At 39.6% G+C, this 25,947-nt stretch overlaps 3 protein-coding genes across 4 annotated transcripts in view; all 3 read right to left on the bottom strand.

Annotated features, from left to right (window-relative positions):
• Nucleotides 1-25,947, bottom strand: part of LOC145456710 (WD repeat-containing protein 19-like) — a 392,619-nt gene that overhangs the window by 202,034 nt on the left and 164,638 nt on the right. The window lies entirely within an intron of this gene.
• Nucleotides 2,697-8,078, bottom strand: LOC145457067 (major facilitator superfamily domain-containing protein 6-like). 2 transcript variants are annotated; one of them, XM_080335225.1, is made up of 8 exons: nucleotides 7,278-8,078; nucleotides 6,255-6,749; nucleotides 5,236-5,399; nucleotides 5,018-5,150; nucleotides 4,558-4,673; nucleotides 4,306-4,486; nucleotides 3,836-3,987; nucleotides 2,697-2,873 (listed from the first exon to the last, which is right to left on the bottom strand). In XM_080335225.1, exons 1-8 carry the CDS (start codon nucleotides 7,375-7,377, stop codon nucleotides 2,802-2,804), a joined length of 1,413 nt encoding a protein of 470 aa, XP_080191351.1. In that variant the 5' UTR covers nucleotides 7,378-8,078; the 3' UTR covers nucleotides 2,697-2,801. The 2 variants fall into 2 exon arrangements, with proteins under 2 accessions (XP_080191351.1, XP_080191352.1); XM_080335226.1 differs by having other exon boundaries at nucleotides 7,550-8,077.
• LOC145457066 (major facilitator superfamily domain-containing protein 6-like) lies at nucleotides 9,584-19,194 on the bottom strand. Its single transcript, XM_080335224.1, has 9 exons — nucleotides 18,626-19,194; nucleotides 17,663-17,929; nucleotides 16,253-16,876; nucleotides 15,486-15,646; nucleotides 13,640-13,772; nucleotides 13,010-13,125; nucleotides 12,127-12,307; nucleotides 10,864-11,025; nucleotides 9,584-9,862 (listed from the first exon to the last, which is right to left on the bottom strand). Exons 1-9 carry the CDS (start codon nucleotides 18,756-18,758, stop codon nucleotides 9,783-9,785), a joined length of 1,857 nt encoding a protein of 618 aa, XP_080191350.1. The 5' UTR covers nucleotides 18,759-19,194; the 3' UTR covers nucleotides 9,584-9,782.

The following is a 25,947-nucleotide window of genomic DNA, read 5'->3' as shown; positions in this document are numbered from 1 at the left end:
ACATTCAATGAGTTTACCTGATGTGATTCATTACATTGGTCGACATTTTTCATTTTTTTTTTTGAACAATTAATTGAGGTTATCTAATTTGACGATGCTGATTCCGAATTTGCCCTCAGAATTTACTCATCACGTCACAATTTTTCGAAAAAATCGAAATTTTTTTTACTCATAAACGGCTGTATTAAGGGCGCTTATGCCCGTTTAGGTCCGTATATGATACGAAACTCATCATACAAAGCTCTCAACTTACTTTATTGGATTTGAGGTGTTACTATCTTAAACTAAACCCTCCAATTAATCAGGATCCTTAGTATTTCCAAGAAATTTAGATGCAACTTTAAAGAAAGAGAGTCATGTATTTTTTTCCAATTCCGCCTTCCTATAATAAGAAATATGGGGTTTTGGTGAGTGTTCTGATTTCAGGTTCTACAAATACACCCTCTATTGTATTAACTCACGTTAGGAAACCTTTCGTGAATGTATTTAGAACGTGCGCTCTCTTTGATCAGAGCCTTTAATAACTTTTTCATGAGTTCCAGTTTAATATATAATTGTGAAAATACAACATTAGATCTGTCGATAAGAGCAGGCTCTGAAATATTTTAAAGCCTGTTATAAGATACTCCCTCATCGGCCACTTACGTTTAATTCAATGGTTTCTACTCTCTCATTAACATATAGAACAAGGATACCTTGTAGCCATAGACAGTTGAACCAGTAGCATATTTATGAATTCAAAATCAACGGAAACTTTACACGTTAGAGTAGTTTGACTAATATATTCCAAATTTGAAATCAAAAGTTTCATATTCTCGAAAGACCCCTTGATGCCAATCATACCAGCTACAGGGATAGAAGCACATTGATTTGTATTGTGCGACAAAACAGCTTTTAGGCTTGGTGCATAAATAAAGAGGCGCAATTCACAGTTCCCAATGTCTCTACGAGACCTGGAACATCAACACAATATAGACTAAAGAGGGTTCGGACGCAAGGAAGCGTGTGTATTCACTATCACGATGCATATACCAAGTAACAGTGGTATCATTGCCAAGTACATATGTTTGGCTTTTAATCTGGAACCTACAATAAGATTAGATTAATTTGGCAAATTCAAATTTATGACAAAGTTATTTAGTTCAGCTTGATTCAACTTATATAGCTGCTGATCACCACCACACTCATGCTGAGAACATTCTCCGGACAAAGACTCTTCAACGAGAGAGAGTAAAACCTTTGAAAGCAATGGAATCGTGACATCTGGCCCATGAGGAATCGGTCGTATTGCGCAAGTCAAATTGGATATTGATTTTTATGCTGATTTTTTACATAGAATACTTACCTTTTTTCATACTTATAAAAATTTATTTTTACTTCTATTTGAGTAGAAATTGACGCTATTTCTTCTACTTCTACTTGACTACCTATGGTATGTACTTTGACCACCTCTGATGACGTCACAATGATTATAGCTATGACCCAACAGCAAGGAATACGTCACAGAACAGGCTGTTTTTAGCACTAAAATGCGAAATTTTAAATCACAGATTATAAAAAATCTTGACGTGATAGGAAAAAAGCGACTTTATATGCGTAATCAGCGTACGAAAATTGACCTAATAGTCATCATTTTGGCCAAAAAACAAAAATCATGTCGACCAGTGTTATTTTTCATACCTACTAGAGATGTTCGATCCCACAACACAAGATCCACGTCCAAGGAAAATGCATGTAGCTATTTACCTCCTTTACTACTTGGAAAGTAGTTAATTTTACATGTCAAATCAGACGAATTAGGGCGAAATACCAGTTAACTAATTCAAATCTGATTTGTGAGTGGTTTACATATGCCAATCTAATATCCCGTTTTCTTGAGAATGCAACGGGAGAACTGTGTCGTGCGTAACGAGCCAAGCTTGCTGTACAGACATTTGCTATTCTTGTGCTAATTAGAATGGACTCTGATTTGACATGCAATGAATTTGACATTTGTTATATTTCCTTCTTATTCGGAATTTAATTCCATTTCTTTGCGGGTTCAGTCATTCTAATCTAATTTGGAAAAGCTGAACAATAAACATTTTCTATAGTTGTCCAACTCTGCTTATCCGCACCGAATAGCAACCTAAGAGATCTACTGTATACAGGACTATCACTTGGAATGCATTACCACAACGAATCCAAGAATTGATGAATATGAAGTATAATAAAGATATATATAAGAGTTGTTTACCTGTTATCGTCATATTGACATTGTTGCCCTACTTCTCCCAGACATTGCTTTACTTATATTGTATTATCATTTAATTGTTTTCAATGCTTTTAGAAACTGATAATACAAAGACGGTGAGCTTGTTTGATGCGGGTGTGATCAGACTATAGTTCACCTCCAATGTCGTATTAATCATACCATAATCAATACTGTGCAAGTGTGCATGCGTATATGTGTATATTACCGTGTGATCGTTTTTGCAGTCAGTTTGTTTTGTGTTTCGGTTGGATGAAAATACGGACTATATCTCGCTATAGCTGTATGCGGGCAAGGACCGGAGTCTAAAGCAGATGTTCCTAACCATGTAATACACAGATGATATACTGAACAATATCCTCTACCTTAACATAAACCCGGAGATATCGAAATATGGTCTCAAAAGAAATGAACCTTGTGATATATAAACATACAAATCGACGTATAAATTGTTTTCTAAGTTTATTTTCCAAATGTCTGGCAGTGCGTAAAGCAGAACAGTGGTGTGCGAACAACCAATATCAATGCTTTCACGGTGAATTCGGCGAGATTACAGAACATCCGCTGAAGATTCAGCAACTTCTTTTCCGAATGCAAGAGAAGAGGTGCAATCACCGGGATCCTGAAAAGGACACAAAAATGCCGTCTGAATTGAAATATATGTCCCAGTAGTGATGGTTCGGATCAAACAGGGGATCAATTCATATACTTACAATTGCAATTACTTCATAATTGCATTGCGCCTGAAAATCGTCGGCCCGTAGATGAATTTGTCGATTTATAGAAGCTGTATAAGCTATGCGATGTATGTACGACGGAATTATACATTTATTGCCAAATGCAGGCTATATCTAGTTGGATGAGCAAGAATCCCTTTGGATATCAGATATAATTTAATAATGATATTCATATGGAAATAATAAGGTCATTGTATATGAACAGTCGTATCACTATGACGAGTGTCAGCCGAAACTATTCGGGTTTATTACAATATATATACCTCCAAGCAGGACCGTGACTGCCGCACCCAAAACCCCAATGAGGGGGGGGGGAGCTCAAAGGAGGCCCAAAATTATTTCGTAAATTGACAAAAATTGTAGTGTTTTATTTTGAAATTTATTTTGGAACTTAAAAAAAAATTCGCGCTTTCGCGATTTTGTGTTACCAAATATCTGGGTTAATGGGCGCTCTATTATACCGGCCGAATATATTTGATGATAATTTACTGGCCCTACAGTTTCCAAGACACCTCATTCAGTTCTACCGGCAAATCTGATATCACGAGCAGGGAGGATAAAAAATCATATCATATTGACCAATTCAATCATGAAATGCTGAGAATTTTCGCGCTATACGCGCGTTTAGGTGAAGTAACGCGTCTCAATAAACAGTACAATAAATGTCGGCTACAAGTCGCGGCAAACACGACTAACTAAGTGAAGGGTCTGGGGGCGAAACCCTATGAGGGGCCCAAGACCAACGTTTTTTTTTTTTTTGGGGGGGGGGGCTGACGAAGTGCTGTTACGGTCTTGCCTCCAAGAATCTTTTAGTACCAGTTATGTAGTTTAGAAACGTTGCACGAACCTTCATTTCATATGGTTTCTTTTTCACCAAAAAACTGAACATGCCAAACGCCACAGTGGCTACGAAGGTCGCACTCCCGCACAGAATAAACAGGAATTCACCTCCCATTAAGTTGAAAATGGCGCCGCCAGCCAGAGCACCCACGCTGTACGCTGTAATAAGTTGATGATGGTCACTCGATCAGTTTTTCTCATCAAAGTAAAAACGTTCGGCGGCATATACGGTGCGAGTGATTTTGAAACTGGAATCGAATTTTCAGAATACATCAAGTGGTAATGCGTCTTGACTTAGTTATGTGATTGAAAGGTATATCTGCAACTTCACTCTTAGCGAACGAGTGTGTAGTCACACCCTTGTACCACCCGTTATTTTGCGGGTGTGAATTTACACCCAAGATACACGAAACCAGACCCTACCTCATTGAAATCTCATTGTAAATTGCACGGATACAGCATACTACAAGAACCAACCTATGCCAAACAGAAAAGCTTGCATTATTCCCATACACGACGCTTCAAGTCCTTTAGGAGAGAGCTTTGACGTGTACGAACATATCACCACAAACATGAGTCCCCACGTGATACCGCGCAATGATTCAGTGGCGACCAATTGCCACGCGTTCACCACAATTGCACTCAGAAACGTCCGGAGCTGAATAAAGATAACAAGGTCGCTTCAAATTACGAAATTCCAATCATAGACATCGCAGTTCTCATTCTTACCGCCATGACGCCAAGTCCAAAGCAAAGTAATGTCTTGTGACCGAATCTCTTGGTTAAATAGCCGGCGGCCAGACAGAACGGAATATCAAGTGCAGCGCCAATGAACGTACTCGCCCCTGTTATAGATGGTTGCAAATATACTAAATAATATTTAATGTGATGCAAAACTGGTAATACATTCTCTAATGGTCGCATAAAAGTTACATATTTCAACTTTCCACATCTTTCATAATGTTGTGGTGTCGTGATAAGATAATATCTGACTCGACTTGAATTCCTCAGATACTCGATACTTCCCAGTCCTACAAGTATACAGGCCTATAGCAAACGTTTTATATCATGCATTAACACGGAATGGTGAAGTAGGCTATATAAAATGGAACTATATATTGACATACCTATGGGACAAATGTTGGGTGATTTCGTCTCGAGGGAGGCGGGAGCACACTATAGAGCTCACCTAATATGAAACTGGGGGTTTCAAATTTTACTTCGGCAAGCCAAAACAAGTAGATCTCCAAAATAGCACTATCAATCCCATAAAAGAAAAGCAATCCCAAAAAAGCGCAGGCGTCTGGTTTCTTCAGAAAAATCTAAATGGCAGGGTTATTTTCTGTATTGCTGATCTGCAATATTCTGATACATTGCCACAACTATCAGCTGATAGTTCAAACTTACCTTCAAATCCTGAAATCGAAAGCCCTCATGGTCTCTCTTTACTCTGACGGGAAGTTTCGCAGATACAATAGCAGCGCAGCAGTAACAAACCATAACTCCGGCAAACATGGACAGAAAAGCTCGGTTAGTGCCAGTCATGTCTCCGATACTCTCAGCCGATCGATCTAAAAACGTCGCCAGAATGATTATTTGAAAAGATTCTTGTAGGTACAGAGCTTAAGTATACGACGGAACAGTATATTCCTAATGAAATAATTACCCGGATAAATACGGCTGACACTCAAGGTAATCGCCAACAAAATGCTCGTTTCAAAATACAAGCAATTTCTACTGAATCAATACTATATAGTCAGCCCTCAAGATTACCGGACCATAATTTGAAACATCGACCTCGCCTACCGACACGTGCAGCATTGATTTTGGTCGCTTCCTTTTATGTAATCCGTTCTTATATCCAGTGTGCATGCTTCTTATTTACATGCTGTAGGCCAAGGTGAGTGTCTGAATAAAAAACTACTACAAGTCGTTTCGGCACCCTTCTCTCTTTTCATTATAACGCAATCTGGTGATGCGTTGATTTGATAATAAATTTAATAAAATCATCATGATGATGAATCTCTACTAGTTGTTGACGATTACCCCTGACAAAAGCCAGCAGAAAATATTCGGGTTCATTTCAATGTGAATATTCCTGGACATCGTCAAAACCCAGCAATGAATTCCAGGGGATCTGATTGGCATGACTGGACGCACAGCGTATCAATCGGTTTAGGTAACGAGTGCCTAATGCTTATAGCCCTATTGACCAATAGGCCATCCCATGATATATCATAAATAAATCACCAAAACTGTATTTCCGATTCGATACCAATAGAATAAGACATAATATTTCTTCAATATTATGGTAACAATCTTTTATTGCATTTGGCTGGCAGCGCATCGCATCCCGTAAATAATCACATTCCTCATTCCTGGCCCTTATTGGTAGAAGATGTGCTATGTCTCAAATAGAACCATACCCTTCAAGTATCCCACAATCAGCGCCGCTCCGCCGTAACCTACAGACGCCCAGAGTCTTTGATGTCCGAATTTATAGCGATTTTGAGGCCCCAGAACACCAAGAACGGTAGATTCCAGTACTGGGTAAATACCCACCACCGAAAACGAAGAAGCGAACACCAGGACTACCAGCAACCAAAATGTCTGTCCGTACTCTTCAATGTCGACGTGAGTTGCTGCGGTTACATTTTCAGAGGCAGAAACATTCGAATTGGTAAGGTTCAACGACTCTTCTTGTGGCACAAAATACATGGAAGACAGCGTCACAGCCCCTACCAAAAATAATGTTATTAGAACCGCTTTCGGGTGACGACTTTTGTCAGATAGTGCGCCGATAAAGGGGGGGATAATGACCGATACGACACGTTCAAACGCCCATATTACACCAGTTTGCTGCGTTGACATCCCCAAATGTCTCATGAAAAGAGAACGATAGGTCGTTGCGCATGATTGACCTGCGAGATAAATATGACAGAATCAGTGTGACACGGTCAAGTTAGATAACTAGCTAACGGAGATGAGCATGGATTAGGATTAGGTTTTGAAAAAACAGGATTTGTGAAATTTTGTCGGATTTGGATTGGATTTGGATTAGACAGTTTTTCAGAACGGATTAGGATTTGGATTGGATTTACCTATTTTCTGGAAGATTGAAATGTCGTGTGGCGAATGGCGACAAACTTTATTCAGATCAGTTATTAATGTACTTATGGTTACTAGGTTATCTTGAATCTAGTTAATCGCTGGCTGTGAAAAAAAATTTTCGAATCCCCCCATTGCATAAATTAGTTTTTTTTTCTGAATTTCCCGTTGGAATCGGATTAGGATTGGACATGGACTAGGACTTGAATATGAAAAAGTTATGGATTAGGATTTGGATTAGGATTTGAAGGTTCGGATTTGGATTGGATTAGGACATAGAAATTTCAAATCCGCTCATCTCTGCTAGCTAACTACGGCAGGTTAGGATCGAATCTTCTTACCGCCAATGAAAAATAGATAAAGTAGCTTCAGTGGAATGTAATTGGTATTTATTCTGCATGAACACGTTCGGTCGGTCGAAGCCTTATCGGGATGCACCATTTTAGACACTTCCTAACTGCTGCATATATTTTATGGTATGTACGAATTTCTAGGCAAAGAAATTTACAGCAGGACTGCACTTAGAAATATATTTCGATGGAGTCGAGCTGTGGCTGTACGCCAGCATTTTTTGCCTGTTCATCTCGATATTACAGCCTCTATGGTAATTTACCTCGCGCCGATATGTTGCTGCACTGCCGAGATACTTTAGTTTTAGTCTTTCGTAATCCTGCGCAACTTTTAACTACCGGATGGTAATATGATCCTGGAATTTGTCAACACTTATGCATTACATTCTATGAACTCGACTGATCTCGCAATGTGTTTAGTATCCCAACGCTGCGTAGGTATTCACTATGTAACCTGCCTCATAACTTCAAACGGCATCCTCAGTAAAAAAACGTTTGTCTCCTATCTATATCATTTCCATGTCCACCGATATAGGCGAACAATATCTGGGATACAGTCGTTACATCATTAATTAATGAAGCACACTAAATGGATTCAGGTCATAGTCATACACCTTCTTATCTTTTCATTTTATAGCATTCTTGTGGTGTTTTTGAAAGGATAAAACTATTAGTAATAAACTCGACTACCGCTCGTCGGCGAATATCGTTGAATACACTCCTAAATCGCTCTCTAATTACGCAAACTCGCTAAGCTGAGCTGCTTAGTGCTTACAGAAGGACTGCAAGCTTCGCTTCGTCAGCATATCATGAGCTCATTGTACGCATTGTGCGGTGTAAATAGTGATCAGTCAACCGAGTGGCATAAGTTTCATTATATGCTGAAATTGTTGATTTAACCGGTCGAAAATGTACCACGATTTCGGCCACCGGCAATCATGTTTATGAATCACGACAGCGATTGAAATTAAATTCAATAAATCAAGATACACAAGCGATTATAACGGTGGCTCCAAAAGTATGGGTCGTGACTCAAACATGGGTCGCGACCTCTCACTCTCATGAGCGATCGTTCGTAATGTATGCCGAATTTCTTGCGAAACAAATTCGAAAAAATTTATTTGTGCTTCTAGCGATCTTCTCTGTGCAGTGCAGTGCATATTTTGTACTGTTTTCAAAACAACTGTGTTGAGTACTAGCCAATTCCTAATAATTAAGTAGCCCGCGCAGATAAGTTCTTTATTACACCGATGCATAAGAATTGCGTCCACCTCTATAGGCCTACTCAGTCGATTTGATGTCGTATTAAGATTCGCCTTTTCAAGAGGATCTAGCTTGCACGAGTAATAAGCAGGGGGTCTGTTACTGGAAACAGATTGGACGCGATTGGTGTAACGCTTAGCGCACAATAGAATACAGTCGTGCATTGAAAATACTATGAAAGACTGGTGCATTCGACTAGTTTTCACCCATTGATATGGTGTGAAAGCATCACTTGGTACCATGAAGGAAGTGCTCCTGAGCTGATTTGCAAGTCGTTTGTGAATGTGCGATGGTTATGAATCGACGCAGTCTCCTTTGTGGCAATAGTTTAAATATTCCGTGTCAATCTCCTGTTTGGTAGGCGAATAAAGTTTTGTTTCCGATATTCATTGTATGCCATTTGAATTTACAATCTGCGTTCATCCAACTATGCCCACGCCCAATGCACATGCGTCTATCGGTGAATCGATTTTACCGACTTATGGCTCGGAACACTGCGAAGAATCTCAAATCTGCTTGTCTATGACTAAACTGGCCGTGTGGCGACGAAGAGTCTGTTGACAAAGCTGCCTTGAATCTTGCGTGGCAGGCCTAGCACTGACAGTAACCGTTTCCTAGGTGATAATGCAAAATGACGATGTTCAGAAAATTTATAGGACATCCGATCATTTTGCACTGGCCGAGGCCGAGGTGGATGTAGAGTGAAGGATCGCTACTGATGCGTGTCGTTCGACATCCTCCTATCTGTTCATGACATCGCATTGTGTCTTATCGCATTGTACATTGTGTGTGACTTGTTCAGATGAAAAATATAATCCAACGATATTATATATTGCACTTGCCTATATGTGCTGTCGCAAGTAGCTGCGCGGGTGCTACTATATAGCATCTACTGATAGGAATATTTCTACGCTCATTGCAGGTTATGAATTAAGATTGAATGGTCTAAAACAGTGTTGGTGGTATTTCCAAATGACTATACAGTGCACATATCTCGGAACAACCTGAAAATACGAAGATATATAATACACTGCTTATCCCTGGCGTATCTCGGTATCTGCGAGTCACATTTACAAAACCAAACGCACAAACAAACACTAAACACGAAATTTAGGAAATAATGAACGATATTTCGGACTGACACGCAACTTCACGTAACATGCGCGTCGCATTTGGCGTTGGAAGAGATTCATCAACATTTTCAGCAATCTTGGTCGGCGTCAGATCATTGCTTCAGGTGTGTTCATCCCGTTCATCGTTATCAACCGTGTCTTCTATGAGGTCAAGTTTCGTCGATTCCTCGTTGATGTCGGCTTTAAGTTTGAATAGCATCGCATTTTAAAATTTCGGTAGCTGACGATTTTTTATAATAGGCCTAGTCATCGATTGGAAAGTTCATATATTAAAGTTCCCGAATCCACACGCCACAGTCATTTGTAGACTAATCAGACTAATCTAATTTCCGACATGTTTCTATGCTCCAATTCTAATCATATTTCCAGGGTTGTAATGACTCGAGTCCGTCATTTACCGAACCACAACCTGACATATATCGATCTCGCCTTCCGTCAATTGCCACTTTATATTAGCTTCTTTTACTTTCATTCAGTGTGCATGCCTCCTCTTTACATCGCCTAGGCCCAGGTGGATGTCTGATCTTAAGACTACTCCTAGTCGTTTCGGCATCTTCCTATCATTCATTGTATTGCTGTCTTGTGATGTTTTGAAGTGATGAAATTTTATGAATAAACCTGAACTTGAAACTGCTAAAAGTGAGGAAAATTGGTATAATATAAATTCGAACCATTCGATATCACCAAACAGGGTTATAAAAAGTGGGTTTAACAAGACTTTAACTGGAAACTGAGCAGTCAGCACAATGACTTGGACTCGGACTCGAGTCATAATACCATGACTTGGACTCGACCGTCTGCTCACTGACTTGGACTCGGACTTGACTCGGTGGTGAATTGAAAATGACTGGAGTCAAAACTACAAAAGTGAGATTGACTTGTGACTCGGAGCCTTGTGACTTGGTTACAACCTTGAGATATTTCTGGTACTCTTGAATATGCTACATGAAAACTGTATAGCGCGAAACGAGCCAAGGTTGGTGTACAAACATTTGCCGTTCTCATGCTTACGAGAAAGAACTGACCTTGATTAGTTTGTGTTTCTTTAGAATTCGGAAATTAATTAAATTTCCAAGTTTTTGCGAATTCAGTAATTCTAATTCGATTCTAATTTGGAAAAGCTTGTACATTGTGTAGTTATCATTCTAATTTCTCATTGCACGAATCACACCGCGTCTTACATTCGGTGGCGTCGCCTTCAACGTCCCGCCTTCTCGCGCAAAAACTGTAGATGCCGAACAGCGTCGCAGCGACGAGGGTCGACAGACCGGCCAGAAGAAAGAGAAAGTCGCCTCCCATTGATTGGTAGATTACGCCGCCGACCAGCGACCCGATACTGTAAGCTGAAGAGTATTCGATAAACCTTATGGACGCGATAGCATAGCATCGATTGGACAAGGACAGCGATGTTCTTTACCATTCTCTGAAAGTTGCGGACGATTACATACCCCTGGCGAGTGTCAGCCGAAAGTATTCGGGGTTACACAGAGTCTTAGCTGTCGACTCATATATTGGTGTAAAGCCATAGTGGTTGTTAAAAACGAGGCTCACACGTAGCCTACGCCAGGGGTTCGCTGGAGGTCAAGACACACGCACCCACATCATACACCAGAAGTCACATTGATTTACAGTAAATATTCATGATAATCTTTGTTGCCCTACCTCGCCCAGACATTGCTTCATTGATCATTTGCCACCATTGTTTGATTTTTTTTCTATTTTCCTTTAACTAAACATTTCTTTACAGCCAGACTGTTCAGAGTCAAGTGTATACCTGTTTGATGCTGGTGTGATCAGACTAGATGACCTTCACGGTCTTATCGATCATTCCTATCTAATACCGAATACTGTGCACGCATATTTTCTGTACCACCATCACTGCCGTTTGTTATGTATTTTGGTTCGATGAAAATAAAGACTCTCTCTCTCTCTCTCTCTCTCTCTCTGTTATGTGTGAAAATCGAATTTTATTGGTTTTGTTCTTTTAAGACTGTTGTTGATGTTGTTCAGTATGTGCACCAGTATTCTATAGTAAGTAATGCGGTAGTAATGCGGTAATGCGGTGTAATGCGGTAGATTTTTGTTGTTGTGACTAGGAGAAAATTTGGGGTTCGTCGAAGGCTTGCAGAGTAGGCTAAGGGTTCAGTAGGCCCCGCGCCACTGAAGGTTAAGAACCACTGTTGTAAAGATTAGTTGCTCAACTATATCCGAACTATCGATGATTATGCCACTAGAATAGATCTGGAAACGCAAAGAGATATTTTTTCATCGAATTTCGTCCATTTTATTAGCATACTCCAAGACGCGTTCACGGTTACTGCACTGTCAACCACATATCACACTTTCGCCCTATAAATCTCACAATTTAATGGGATGAAAAGAATGTATCACTCTTTGGACAGCCGCTCCATAGGGTCGTACAGTATTTTCGATGTTAAAATCACCTGCGCCCCATACAAAGCCCTGCATGATCCCCATCGTTGAGTTTTCCAGTCCCTTCGGCGATATTTTGGCGGTGTACGAGCAGACCACCACCCATGTCAGTCCGAACGTTATTCCCCTCAATGATTCAGTTCCTACCAACTGCCACGGATCTGTCACGAGCGCGGGGGCTGAAGTTCGGATCTGAAGTAACGAGAGAGAATTGCAATTCAATGACATACCTGAGTGCCTACTGAAACTCACACTCAAAAGGTGAGTATACCCCAGAATTAACCCGGGGTAGAAACCAAACACATTATTGTGATGCAAATCATGCTTGAAAAAGAAGAATAAGCGCAAACGGAGTACGAAGAAACGTATGGCACGTACGATTTATGTCAATGCTTCACATGCTCACAACAGGAATCAATCAGAAACGCATCTTCTGCAAAGTAACCAAGCGAACTATAAGCTAGCGCTGGAATATATACAGAGAAAGAAAAACGCCGATTGATAATGATGATTGGCTCAACCCGTGCATTAATAAATATAAATGCGAAAATACGATAATACTATTCACTGCGTTCAGTCGCTAACAAGTCTGGCGATATATTCGATCGATAACATGCGAACGAGCTTTCTAAATACGGAAGTATACGTCCTGTTTTCATATGCCACATTTTGAGTGGAAATATACACTATTTTTGCTAATAGAGTAATCTATCTATACACACACAGCAATCCCTATTGTACCGAATTCCGTACGAATTGTGTATAAATCAGTAACTTCTTGGTTTGATAAACCGTGACTCGGCCACATACAGAGCTGCGTTCAAAATCTCTGCATAATGCAATTCGCGATAGTATAACTTTAAATCGTAGGACTACAATGAAGCATGAACTTACACCCAAAGTTGCTAATCCGAAACACAGCAAAGGAGCGTGTCCGAATGTCCTTAGCAGGTATCCAGCTAATAGGCAAAAAATGATTGAACTAAATGCGCCAGCGGATGTTCCGATACCTTAAAACGAGAAAAATAAATTTTTGATAGGGAATATATCAGTCAGACTTGAACGACTAGATAATTCTAGTTACGAATTAGAGCGAAATGCCGAATTTCTTATCGAATTTGTGAAATATTCCCATGGTCCCATTTTAATTCTAATCTAATATCTTGTTTCCTGAAAATGATATAGAAGAACTGTATAACGCGAAACGAGCCAAGCTTGCCATCCTCGTGCTTACGGAAATGAAATCTGATTGATATGAACTGAACTTGATTGTTGTTGTATTCCTTTCTCATTTGGAATTGAATTAAATTTCCAAGTCTTTGCGAATTCAGTTATTCCAATTGCCATCTAATATTGAAAAATAATGTTTAGCTATCTATAATTCTATTTCGAATCTAACTCCGATTTGACGGAAAAGCTAAAAATTTTCAAATTGTGAAACACTGTCCTCAGTGAAAACCGGATCCTCCGAGATCCGCGATTGAAGGATCGCATTCTGATATACTCGATGGAAACTAAATTTACCCAGCACGAAACTCGGCGAATGTAGTTTTCCCTCGGCCAGCCAAAACAGGTAGATCTCTTGCAGAGCATTGTCGATCCCGTAAAAGAGGAGAATTCCAAAAAACGCGAGAGCTTTAACATCGGCAAAGATCTCCTTAACGAACGAAGGGGAAGTTGCGATTGTGTGATGTGTGTGTTGCTGCTATTGTTCAGTGATAAATTGTGAGTGACGTAATGCACGCTTGAACAATTCTAGTTGTCTAATTACAGCGAAATGCCGGAAATCTATTAATGATCTAATTTTTAAGATGTTTCTATGCTCTAATTCTAGTCCAATTTTTTGTTTTTCTGAAAACGCTATAGGAAAACTGTTTACAGTGCGAAACGAGCCAATCTTGCTGTACATACAGTTGCCATTCTCGCGCTTATGCTAATGAACTCTGATTTGACACCAACTGAACATGATTCAATCTACAAGATTTTGCGGATTTAGTTATTCCAATTCTAATGCATTTTGAAAAAAGCTGTGAAGCTAGGGGAGATGTGGTACCGATGGATCACTGGGACCGAAAATACTTGAAAAATTCTCCATGATAATTCCATGATTACACTCCGTGAATTTGTCTACAATTACATACTGACAGAATCTTTCCTCACATGCAAAAAAATTCGACCTGCGTTAGTTATGGGTTCTGTGATGAATGATTTACGTTTTGGGGGGTGTAAAGTAAATTTGTATCGACATTTGCATTTTTCTATATCACCTTTCAGACTAACAATCCCGCCGTAATTTTTGATGTGAAGTATAGGGTTTGTATCAGGGTATTTAATGGCACATATTTTTTTGAATCAATACCATCCTCAAGTGGACTATTTTCAAGTCAATTACAAATTTATGGGGTGGGGGACCAATGGTACCATAGCCAAATCAAGCAAAATAGATGGACCAACTAATCACTTAACAACAGAAACTCGCCTACATATATATAGGCTGTTTATCATAGTTACCTGTGGTGTTTTATCGCTATTACGAGGTATTTGAAAGTCAAAATGTCGATTTGCGGATAATAAGTATGTGGCATTAATTTTGTAAGTTTAGGCGTAAATCAAAACATGATTTTATGTCAACATTTGAGTTGATATAATCTATTTTATTCTTGAAGGTCGCGACGAAACATTCTTCATTGGCTTGCTGTAGCTTAGCTTATAGTACACAACAAAACAAGTTAAAAAATTTGAGTTTTTGAGCGTATATCTCATAGGTCCAATGGTCGTGTGCCATTGGACCCACCGGGTGGGGACCGATGACACGTTCGAGCAACAAATTTTAAACGCTTATACATATTTTTTGAAAAGGCGGATATTCATGTAAATGTCCGCGACAGGTAGAGCTTGTATCGAAGTGTTGAGACAGCAAAAGATCTGCTATTCTCGGCTGAAGATTTGGGGGCCAGAGATCATTTTGCAATTTTTGATCCATCTGTACCACATCTCCCCCCTACTTCTAATTCTAATCTAATTTTGAAAAAATACTGCGTGTCTGTAATTATAATTATAGTCTAATTTGGACCAAAATGTGTTAAAATTCTAATTCCAATCTAATTTGGAAACTATAAAAATTGTCTTCTTCAGCTTTGGTTAGATGTCGATAACATGCATTCTACCTCCCAAATTATCAAGTTTCCTCCCATACGTGATATTATAATGCGTTAATGTCATTCTGTGTATTATGACATGACCCTTGCGAAATGGCTATTGTGAATACACAATACACATTACACCGATGCTTCGGATTTATTAAAAAAAGTGTTTTGGAAAGGTAAGCTATATAGTGTGTATTATATGATCACAATGAAGTCGGACTTACCTTGACATCTTTTATTCTCACTTTATCATTTCCCTTTTCCTTTCTCACCGGCAGCTTGGTGCACACAATGGCCGCGATCCACCAACAAATCATAGTGCCGACAAACATGGACAAAAACTCTCGATTTGAAGACGACACCTCATCAATGGATGTAGACTGATCTTAACAAAAACCAAATATTCGAATATGAAGGGCTTGACGTGAGTTCTAAACTTCCTAAATGCTGGAGCATCTACAACAAGAAAATATCAGACTCAAAGGGGTCGAATTTCATGAGTCAAAATGCAATCTCGGATGATGCTGGTTTGCGTATCCATATTGGTGATGGTAATAGAATCGGCGTTGCAAAAGGTCGGGGTTTCGACGCCTGTAGTGTCCTGTTAACGCCACTGTTAGTATAACGATGACTTTGAGCTAGCAATGGACATCTGCAAAGAACACCACACGACAGAAAACCGGAATCACGATTCACGCCAAACGACGGAAAGGGTTTTCTAGATGTTATACAATTGATTTATATTAAATGTACCACTAAAATTACAACTAGAACTGTTCACTTTTTAAAATTCGCAACTAGAACTAGAACTACTCAAATTAACAGTATTTAGTTGAACGAAAACTAACTATAGAATGGTAGTTTATACAAGTCTTGTTGTTATGATGTCCGTAATCAAAATTGAGGAATCTTTTGATGAATAGGTATGTTTTGAATGCAGAGTGCCGGAGTATTTCCAAGATTAACCAATTATGATTATATTCTAATCAACCTTTTAGGTAGCCGATGATTAACGCTGCGATCCCGTATCCGATCGACGCCCACATTCTCTGCAAACCGAACGAGTGTCGATCCTCCTTCCCCAGAACCGCCAACGCTGTAGCATCAACCACCGGGGTTACTCCAGCTACCGTGACTGATGACACCAAAGTCAGTATCACCAACAACCAAAACGTAACTCCGTACTCGTCAATCTGATTATGAACTAACGTACTGCAGGCATACATATCTTCATCATTCTGTGTAGTGCTTGAAACATAGCATAACAATTGCCCACCAGAGCAATTATTTGCAACATACACTTCCCCCTTGTGAAACGATGAATGGAGTTGATCAGCTTGATTATTGTCGAGACACAATGCTTGGTTATCAGGAGCAAGGTAGCATTTTTGATACAATGATGAAGTATTCGCGTTCAGCGCAGTTGAACTAGATATCACAGTGGAAGCGGTACTGCGCTGTGTGTCTTCTCGGTCGTCGCAAGCAAACGATAACACAGCAGATACATTACAAATGCAACGCTTTGAATTCTCTTTTGGATTTGACAAAGTAGAAATTTGTGACGCCGGGTTGGAGTTCATGTCCCAACAGAATGAAGTTTCACCAGACAGTATTTCTGTGGAAAATGAAAATGAATAAATGTATCTTGAATCTCGAACCAGACTTGGCCCATTACATAATTCCAGTTCTCTAATTAGACTGAAAAACAATAATTAGAGCGAAATGCCGGCAATCTAATTGTAATTCAATTTGTGAAATGTTTCCATGATTAAATTTTCATAGTAATCTATTTCCTGGTTTTCCTGAAAATGCTACAGAAGAATTGTATGGTGCGAAACTAGTCAAGCTTGGTGTGCAGACATTTTCCATTCTCGTGCTTATGAGAATGAATTCTGATTAGATATGAACTCGACTTATTTTTTGTTATATTTATTTCCAATTCGGAACTTATTAATTCAATTTCCAGGTTTTTGCGAATTCAGTATTTCTAATTCCCATCCAAATCGGACAAGATGACGTAGCTATAATACCAGATCTCGAACCGAACTGTGGTCGGCCAACGTGCGCGGATTAATAGTTGATAAATCCGCTAAGAATTGGGATATAAATCAGACCAAAGCCGAGCAAACAGCTGTTTATGCAGAAAATGGCATTTTAGTTTTGTTGAATTCGTTTGGAGTATATGTTTTAGTCATTTAGTATCATTTAGTCATCATGTATCACGTATAGAGATATAAAATGGACATTTTTGTTAATAGTCGCAGAAGTCTGACATACTACGCGATAAGTTATAGTTGCTATTGGAGCACTTACCCGCCCAACACTGATTGACTATGTTTTGATGCCACTGGATTGTTGAGCACAGCTTCTATGTGATACAACAACATATGTATTTGTTTACCTGCGACCGTAACATTCAGTCCAATTCCGCTTGGTATCAGTGCTTCTTGGGGGACGAAATACATGACTGAAAACGTAATGGAACCCAAAATATACAAAACTATCAACACTGCCTTTGGGCGCCGCGTTTTATCCGTTAGAGCTCCAATGAATGGCGGCGATAAGACGGACACGACCGGTTCCAAAGTCCAAATCATTCCAGTCTGCTTCGTTGACATTCCGAGGTGCCTCATAAATAACGCGCGGTATATGGTCATGCAGCATTCTCCTGAATAAAATGGAGACTCTGGAAGGTACAGAACTTCAATATACCGATGAATAGTACATTCATATTGAAATGAACACGAATATTTTCGCCTGACACTGAGAAATACTTTAGTCGTAACATTGTTTTATATGAGATGCTCCGGCAAGGTTATTTCCTGTGCTCTCTCTCGTGTTCCATCCAAAGCCTTTTTGTTGTTTGATGCTTCTATATCTATATCTATATCTATATCTATATCTATAGCCATGATGTCATGAATAGTTGGTAACCGCTATATGCGAATTTCTATAATAATAACGAGTCAAGTGCTTCAGAACTGCATAAAATGCGATCATAACATAATTTCAAAATACCATTATAGTTAGCCTATTCTTCAATGGCGCACCACAAATTTCACCATCGACGACAAATGTACTAGATATAATTATAATTTTTACGTCACATTTTTACTTTCGGTCAGCACAAATTTTCTCTATGATTTAAAATAAGTTAACAAAATATCGGCTTCGCAAAACTGTAAATTCGAGCTGTGCGAATAATGGTTCAATGATTTCGAAGACTATACTCCAAGTCGTTTAGACACCTTCCTATCATTTCATTGTATCGCAGCCGTATGGAGTTTTGCAATGATGAGATTATTTATAAACTGATACTGATGGAACTGGCGAGACGAGTGATTCGATGGTAAAAACACAGTACCTGCCAGAGAAAAGAAGTACAGTAACTTTAGCGGGATGTATCTAGGTTCAATCTGAAACGGACGCTTCCTTGTGGCTGCAACTGCGTTTTTGTTGTTATCGCCATTTTCTTCCGTCAGACAGCCATCTTCCATCCTCCGAATTCGCAACCCTCGCAACTTCAAAGTAAGCCGCCTACAATTACGAAATAACTGCTTGTGCCAATATCAATCAATATCAGATTAAGAAGATCCATTACAAGTCGAGTATATGCTACATATTTGAAGGTCTGATTGACTCCATCACACTTTCACCAATCAATGATGCAATCTACGAGTGAATGAGATGACATTAGCTGTCAAAATCTACGAGGCTAACCCTGCAATGATATACGTGATCCGCTCTTCTTTGACACCCGTACGTTCTGCTGTATGAAGCCTGATCTATTGCGTAAATGTAACTGTTCTAGCTGAAAGTTGAGATCATTAACAAAGGGGATTTGTATCACCAACATTAGACATGAAACAGATTTTGTATCGTTCATAAATTCTAAGATGAAACCTCAATCAACGCGTGGCATTGATGTCCGTAAATATTACCGACGCGGTCAGCTGTTATTTCGTATAGTAGAGATTATAATACTTCCGACAACATAGTCCGTTGCGTAAGGTTTGTTGTCCACCAGAAAGGTAAATTTGCTCACGCTCACTAACAAAGGAATGATTGAGTTTTCTTTTAAATGTAGGTCGTCACTAGCAATTCAACTTTGTTGGCATTGTAAGAAATGCGGGTGAAAACTTGCGCATCAAATCTAGGCCAGCGTACATAAATACATGTGTATTTGAATATCTGATGCTAAGATAGTAACTAAGATGCTATTGATTAAGTTGACCGGCTATGTATACGCGATATACAATGTTCTTTCCAATTCTCTACTAGATGCTGACGATTACGATTATTTCGATATGAATATACTATTCAATTGTATATTGAAGTTCTGTACCTCAAAGAAGCTCTTTCGCTAAGCAAAAACACAACAAGAAACATTTACCATTGAAAATACATTGAAGATTATACACCACGGATGTCAAACTCAATCAGGGTCACTAATTCAAACTTGTTGGTGTCTTCCTGGCCGGGACCAGTCAAATAGTGCCTAAATGTTAACTCCTAATACATATATTTGTTTTTCAGCGACACATGCTTCATGTTCAAGCATAAATAATATATAATATTGCCTATAATAGGTGCTCTGTGCTAGCAGCACCTTTAATGAACAAACAATGGAATTGCCAACAATTTATACATACATTGATTCCACGATCGAGTACAGAAACCACCGATTCAGTGGTTCTAACCTGCCGGACACGACGATGCAGACTTGGATGATTCCAGTTGTCTAATTACGCAAATTAAAGCGAAGGCCAGTAATTGAATTAGAAGCTAATTTGTGAAATGTTTCTTTTCTCTCATTTTAATTCTAATAAAATTTTGGTTTTCCTGAAAATGCTACAGAAGAACTGTACATGCGAAACGAGCCAAGCTTTGTATACACTGTAGTGCACGCAGACATTTGGCATTCTCTTGTTAGGATGAACTCTGATTCGCTACGAACTGAACTATATTCAATGTCCAAATTTTCACGAATTCAGCAATTCTAATTTCACTTCTACGCGGATCAAAAGTCGATGTTGAGGTGGTAAAAAATACCAATAAATAAACACACGAGTGCGTGCGGTACGTCAATAACAATAGCCCGATTCGGGCTCAGGGTCGTAATCGAAAGAACATTCTGTTATTGAATCTCGGTGCCATGCCGCCTATTTGAAACTTCATGTAACTAGCAAGAGTAGTTGAACTTTCCTGGACCAGCATCTGTAGAGAAAGTCAAACGCGCGCTGACTGCAGTGCGCAGACAATTCAAAATCTGCCATTGTATCATCATTACCGTTCATGCACTCGACTGGTACTTGATTGCTCAATGCTAAGTGGACGAACTGTTTCCATCGCCAGTATGCTTCGAAGGTATCAGATGAGGCAGATGATCAAGGTGCAACGGATTAGGAGAAATGTCGAAGCGAAGGCCGGACGATTCTAGGAATTTCATTGATCTTACAGGAGAAGTCGATAATTTTCACCCGGCTTTCAAGCGACCTCGAACTTCGCAATTCTCCGCCCTGCATTACGCAGGGACGTCATATCTCGCGGAACAGGCATCCTCGTACGGCGTTCACCCGTCCTATTACAATACCGGTATAGTCGAAGTTTACGACAATACGGGAGCTTATGGATATAGTTATCCGAACGGAGCGCAATTTTTACCTTCAAGTCTACCAAACGCGAGACACGATGCTGTAATTGGCCATCCGCGAACTCATAACGTTTCGGGGCATGATTTGGCTTTTGGAAATGACAGAATGCCTCTCAATATCGTGAGACCTTATCAGAGAACACCAGCGCCGAATGCCACGCGCGGGACGCCTATACCTGTTCAGATATCGTGCCGCGCTGGGGGAGATATTCATACCGGCAGTAACACATCGCTACCGGTACGAAACTCGGGTATTGGATTATCTACTTACGTTCAGCAGCAGTTTAACGGACCTGTGATTACTTACAATCCGTATGAAGGCGTTTCTTGGCGGAGAGATGTCAGAGATAATGTATTTCCAAGTCAAGTTACTCAGCAGCGGAATCATAGAACCATTCCGAGATTCAGCGAAACAACGCGACAGCATCCGAGTTCTCACGAAACTGTACCAGTCAACTTACAGCATCAAATCACATCTTTCCGAACGAACCCTAGTCATAGCGACTACCCAATTTTAGGACAGCGTTATGAAATAGGTGTAAATCGCTATCGCCAGGTTACTTTACCATCGCCGCCAAAAATCCGACGATTGCCTTCTCATTTTCAAGCGCTCCCGAAGTTCTTGGACATGATGTGTTCGATGGCCGACCACGACAGCCGACGGAGAGTTTTTCATCAAGTCGTCGCTATCACGAATAGGAACGAAATGGAGCTTCGCGGTCTGGTTGCGTACTGAGACTCGTGGATGGAAGATAATAATCCATTGAATCGTTGATATGAACGGTTTTACTTTTATCGCTGGAAGATAGAGATATGACATATATATATTTGAGGTGTTAGCGAGTGTTTTATTGTGCTGTATTCGAGTTGCATTACATTTTTGCTGTAAAACATTATAGTCTTGTAACATTAAAATACGGTTCCTTCTGAACACAGCGATTGGTTTCAGCATGAGCGTGCGTAGTAGGCCTAATTGTCCATTGAATACAATGATAGGCCTAGTCGACTAACTAAAATCGCGGTTAGAGCCGGTTCTGGATCGATATATAGTTGTGCAAATGTGCATCCAGAGGTCGCGTTATGCGATAGTCGGTTATATCTGGTAATATTGTAAATTAGTAGTTTCGGTGAGGGAATGTACCGCATAGCGTGCATCGCTCAGCCCGGCAATATATTTGCCAACTAGTCATAATATAATATTCACAACCTCAGTATTGTGATATTCGAAACAAAATTCCCGAGATTAATATAATTTTCTGTTGAGAATAGTGTAGAATCCTGCTATAATTTCTCAAAAATGTTCTGAATCTATGTATAGCCTTACAAGGTTCGTTCGCGAACACCAAACTCTGAAATATCGAGGTTTGCATACCAAACACGAATCTGAACAGAACGTCCGCACCCTCCATGAAACCGATCAACCAACCTACCGAAGACAATTGTAATGCCAATTTATCTATTAATTAAGCGCCAATAAATGACGAGGCAATTTGGTTCAAACAGGAGCTCAAATACCGCTCTGGCAATTGAAAATTCACCCCAGGCGACGGGTTTGGTAATCCTGACTGCGCAATAAGATTTTTTGCGGATATATAATTGAAAAATTACTTTCAATACAAGTTTCAAAAAGTAGTTTTGGTCAAATCAAACTAGTTGATCTGATATTACTACTTTCGCAATTGCACGATGTATATTCGCGACTTACGACAAATTACTGATGGAAATAAGGTGTAAGCATGGTCTAATATTCGAAAATATATTCAGATACAAAGACGATCGTCCGGTTAATGTGACAAATTCACCAGTAGAAACGATCTAGCAACTACTTCCTACTTGACAATGTCGAAAATGCAAAAAGTAAGCGCTTGGGCCTCGAACAGATTTGGAGTATAGAAACGGATATGGTGGATATGGTGAGAACAAATAGCGACCTTGGTAAAAGCTGCAAGCATAGACAATCAGTATTTGAGTACTCCGAAAAAGTAGGATTAGTAGCCTACCACCTCTGCTCCAAATATATGATCGATATATCGTGTGATTCGTGTCTACCTGTAATGGTCATCAGTATAGTCTTCCACAACAACAACAACAATTTTAGGAAAGTTCAGACAGGTTTATCACATAGTATTGAAGTTCTTGTATCCGATGAAGCGCTTGAGCAATTAAGCGTTTCCGATATGGCGTGTAGTCTTTCTGTATTTCTATAATATTATACTGAATCCTCAACATCGTTCGGAAATAATTGTTTCTCCGCGCGCGGTGTGATCTCTTGCTTCATTCGTATTTAATTCTGCGCTGTCATTCGTGTTTAGTTATTAACACTGCAGTGTGTCATTTTATAAATTAGGCTTCACGTAATGTGTATGTGCAGTGCATAAACGGTGCCAGGGCGTAGAAGTGTTCTTCTCTATCAGGGTTGTAATAAATCACGAGTCCATCATTTTTTTATCCATAAAGTTTCAAATTAGACTCCCAGTTAGGGAATATTCAGTTGGTGACATAGTTTTTAGGTCAAATCCAGCGGTGTAACGGTCGAGGCTAGACAATACGAATGCATATAAGGTTGCAGAATTTAAACATCCGTCCTACTGGGGCTTCCACGTAATAAGGTCTGAAGAGAAGAGAAGAGAAGAGACTGACTTCATTGATAAGATCGTCGACTCGATAAATATTGCAACATGTTAGTAACCAAGGACTGCTTCTTGATGTTAAAATTAATGGTTCACAATATTGATATGCATTCTTGAACGCTGAATATGAGTTGCGAATCCCGTGATTACTCTTTGCTAAAACGTATTGCGTTTGTCGCGTGTGCATTTGTGCAATGTATGCATCATTATTGTCAATGGTTGGAACAGCGTGCGGCGTTTCTCTGTATAATCACGGAAAACGAGGTTTCGCGAACAATTGAATTATAGATAACTAAACTACGGAGGTTAGTTCTGTATAATTGAATACGCAACCTCGGCGAACTATGTTAACGAATCAAAGAGAACTATTGACTCTAATGTCCTGCCTGTTTTGAAATCTGTTCCGTAATGACACCCATGATTCAGTCCTTTCTCATCTGATATGATACAGTTGTTTTAGTACAGAAAATAAATTACGCCATTTGCTGTCTATTCGCGGACAGAATATGCGGTTTATAAGAAGCTACGTTAGCTTTTTAAACTTCTCTTCAATCTGGAAACTCGCTTATTGAGACAGATGTTGACCCAGCTCATCGTTGATTTTACTTATGATTTATTTATCTCAGCCTTGGACAATGGGCATGGACACTGGAGAGTCTGCCGAAACGAATGGCCTATGGTATTATAGTAGTATTAATTTCCGATGTTTTTCGCTTTTGTCATTTTTTTACTTGTATAAGTCCATGATTGGATCAGCAGCTGTGCTTTACGTCGCTATGGGAAGTTTGAAGACTTGACATATTGCTTCATTTCGTAGAGACTGCTTCATTGGCGGAACTGACGTGATCGCGCGTGTGTGGAATGGAGCTTTGTGACTCTTCCGGTATACCAAGTTATGAGGATGATGGGTGTTAGGGTTTTTTGGTCTAGGGATTATTGTTATGATGTTATAGCTCAGAATTAGTCGTTCGCTGATGTGATCAGTATAAGTTTACGAATAATTTCAACATTTAAAAACACCACAAGACTGCGATACAATGTAAAGATAAGAAGGAGTCGAAACGACTTGGAGTAGTCTTTGAAATCAGACCCTCACCTGGGCCTAGGCGAGCTAAATAATAGCATAGTCACTGGATGGAAAGAAATAACGGATAACATGAAACGACTAGTGATGGAAATAAATAACCTAGGTGTCGATAACTAAGGTTGAATTGTAACATCGAGTTCCGGCTGACTAGTATTCATTCAGTAATTCGACTTGAATTTGGACACTGGACATGCTCGAATGCTGACGAATAGCCAGCGAGATGTTATTTCATACTTGATAGAACGATGCGCGCTTCTTAGGGTTGTAACCAAGTCACAATAAGGCTCCGAGTCACAAGTCAATTTAACTTTTATAGTTTTGAGGCCAGGGCATGGTATGGTACGGTATGTAATGGAGCTCCACATTCGGACACAATTTTCCATACCATAGCAACATTCTTCCATACCATATTTGATACTTTGATGTACAAGTTCATACATAGATACATTGAGAATTGTAAAGAACATTGTTCTAGATTGTATATACCAGTGGTTCTCAACCTTTTTGTCTTCGCGGACCCCTTTTGGAGCGTCAAGGACCCCGCGGACCCCCAAAATATTAGTTTATATTTAGCTCAATATGGCGAGATATCGTAGTGGTATAATCCACAGCAGCAACAGCACTGGGTTGCGGTTACTACAGAATACCTACCTATGTTTCGGCGGTTTATCAAAGTTTCTCCTTGCCATCTCATCTGTGTAAGAGATGTCTTATAAAAGCCCAGATGTGGGTCATGATATACGGCAGCTACGGAATAGAAATGAAGAAAATTGGCTTGGTGTGAATGACCATAGTAGTCGACAAACACCATGAATACCACAAACAAGCTCAATTATCGTGCAACCGTCATCTGTGTTTTACGAATATTAATTTCAGGCTAGTGCCAAATATAGCAAAAAATTAACATCGCACTATTTATATGGAAATTGGGTTGACGGTAGCAAGTTTTGTAGCTGCATTTCTTGAAATACGTGGTCGTGTCTTGAAAATCCGACTCTTCGGTTTGATATGAACGATTGCCGAAAAGTTATTTCCACAAATATAGGTGGTGGCAAATGGTATAATAACGGGCACCGACGACACATTTGAGTATGATCGCAGCATATATACCACCACAATTGAGACTCAGATTTGTACTTGAACATATAACGTCCATCCTAGTCATTTTCATCAAGCAGCTCATCTTGAAGTTGGTCTGGGATTGTGGTTATGTATATCACCCCAGCAAACCTCTCTAAACGGCAATATGTTTTTTTATTTATTAGTAGGCTATTGGGAATTTAGCGATTAAAATGAGTTCGCACAGTAGGATAATT

The sequence above is a fragment of the Botryllus schlosseri genome, chromosome 15 (assembly GCF_051294905.1).
Source record: "Botryllus schlosseri isolate E-star chromosome 15, Bs_hap1, whole genome shotgun sequence".
Lineage (NCBI taxonomy): Eukaryota > Metazoa > Chordata > Ascidiacea > Stolidobranchia > Styelidae > Botryllus > Botryllus schlosseri.
The sequence above is the reverse complement of the archived record's forward strand: the minus strand, read 5'-3'. Positions and strand labels throughout refer to the sequence as shown.

Bases quoted from the DNA above. Each gene is read 5' to 3' on its own strand.
- LOC145457066 (XM_080335224.1), bottom strand. From the start codon at position 18,758: ATGGAAGATGGCTGTCTGACGGAAGAAAATGGCGATAACAACAAAAAC. The intron at 16,877-17,662 runs GTAAACAAATAC...CATTTTCCACAG, and splicing joins ACTGAATGTTACGGTCGCAG to AAATACTGTCTGGTGAAACT. The intron at 13,773-15,485 runs GTAAGTCCGACT...TCGTTCGTTAAG, and splicing joins TGAGAATAAAAGATGTCAAG to GAGATCTTTGCCGATGTTAA.
- LOC145457067 (XM_080335225.1), bottom strand. From the start codon at position 7,377: ATGGTGCATCCCGATAAGGCTTCGACCGACCGAACGTGTTCATGCAGA. The intron at 5,400-6,254 runs GTATGGTTCTAT...CGACGTTTTTAG, and splicing joins GATTGTGGGATACTTGAAGG to ATCGATCGGCTGAGAGTATC. The intron at 2,874-3,835 runs GTTCGTGCAACG...TGTCCTTTTCAG, and splicing joins AGAAACCATATGAAATGAAG to GATCCCGGTGATTGCACCTC.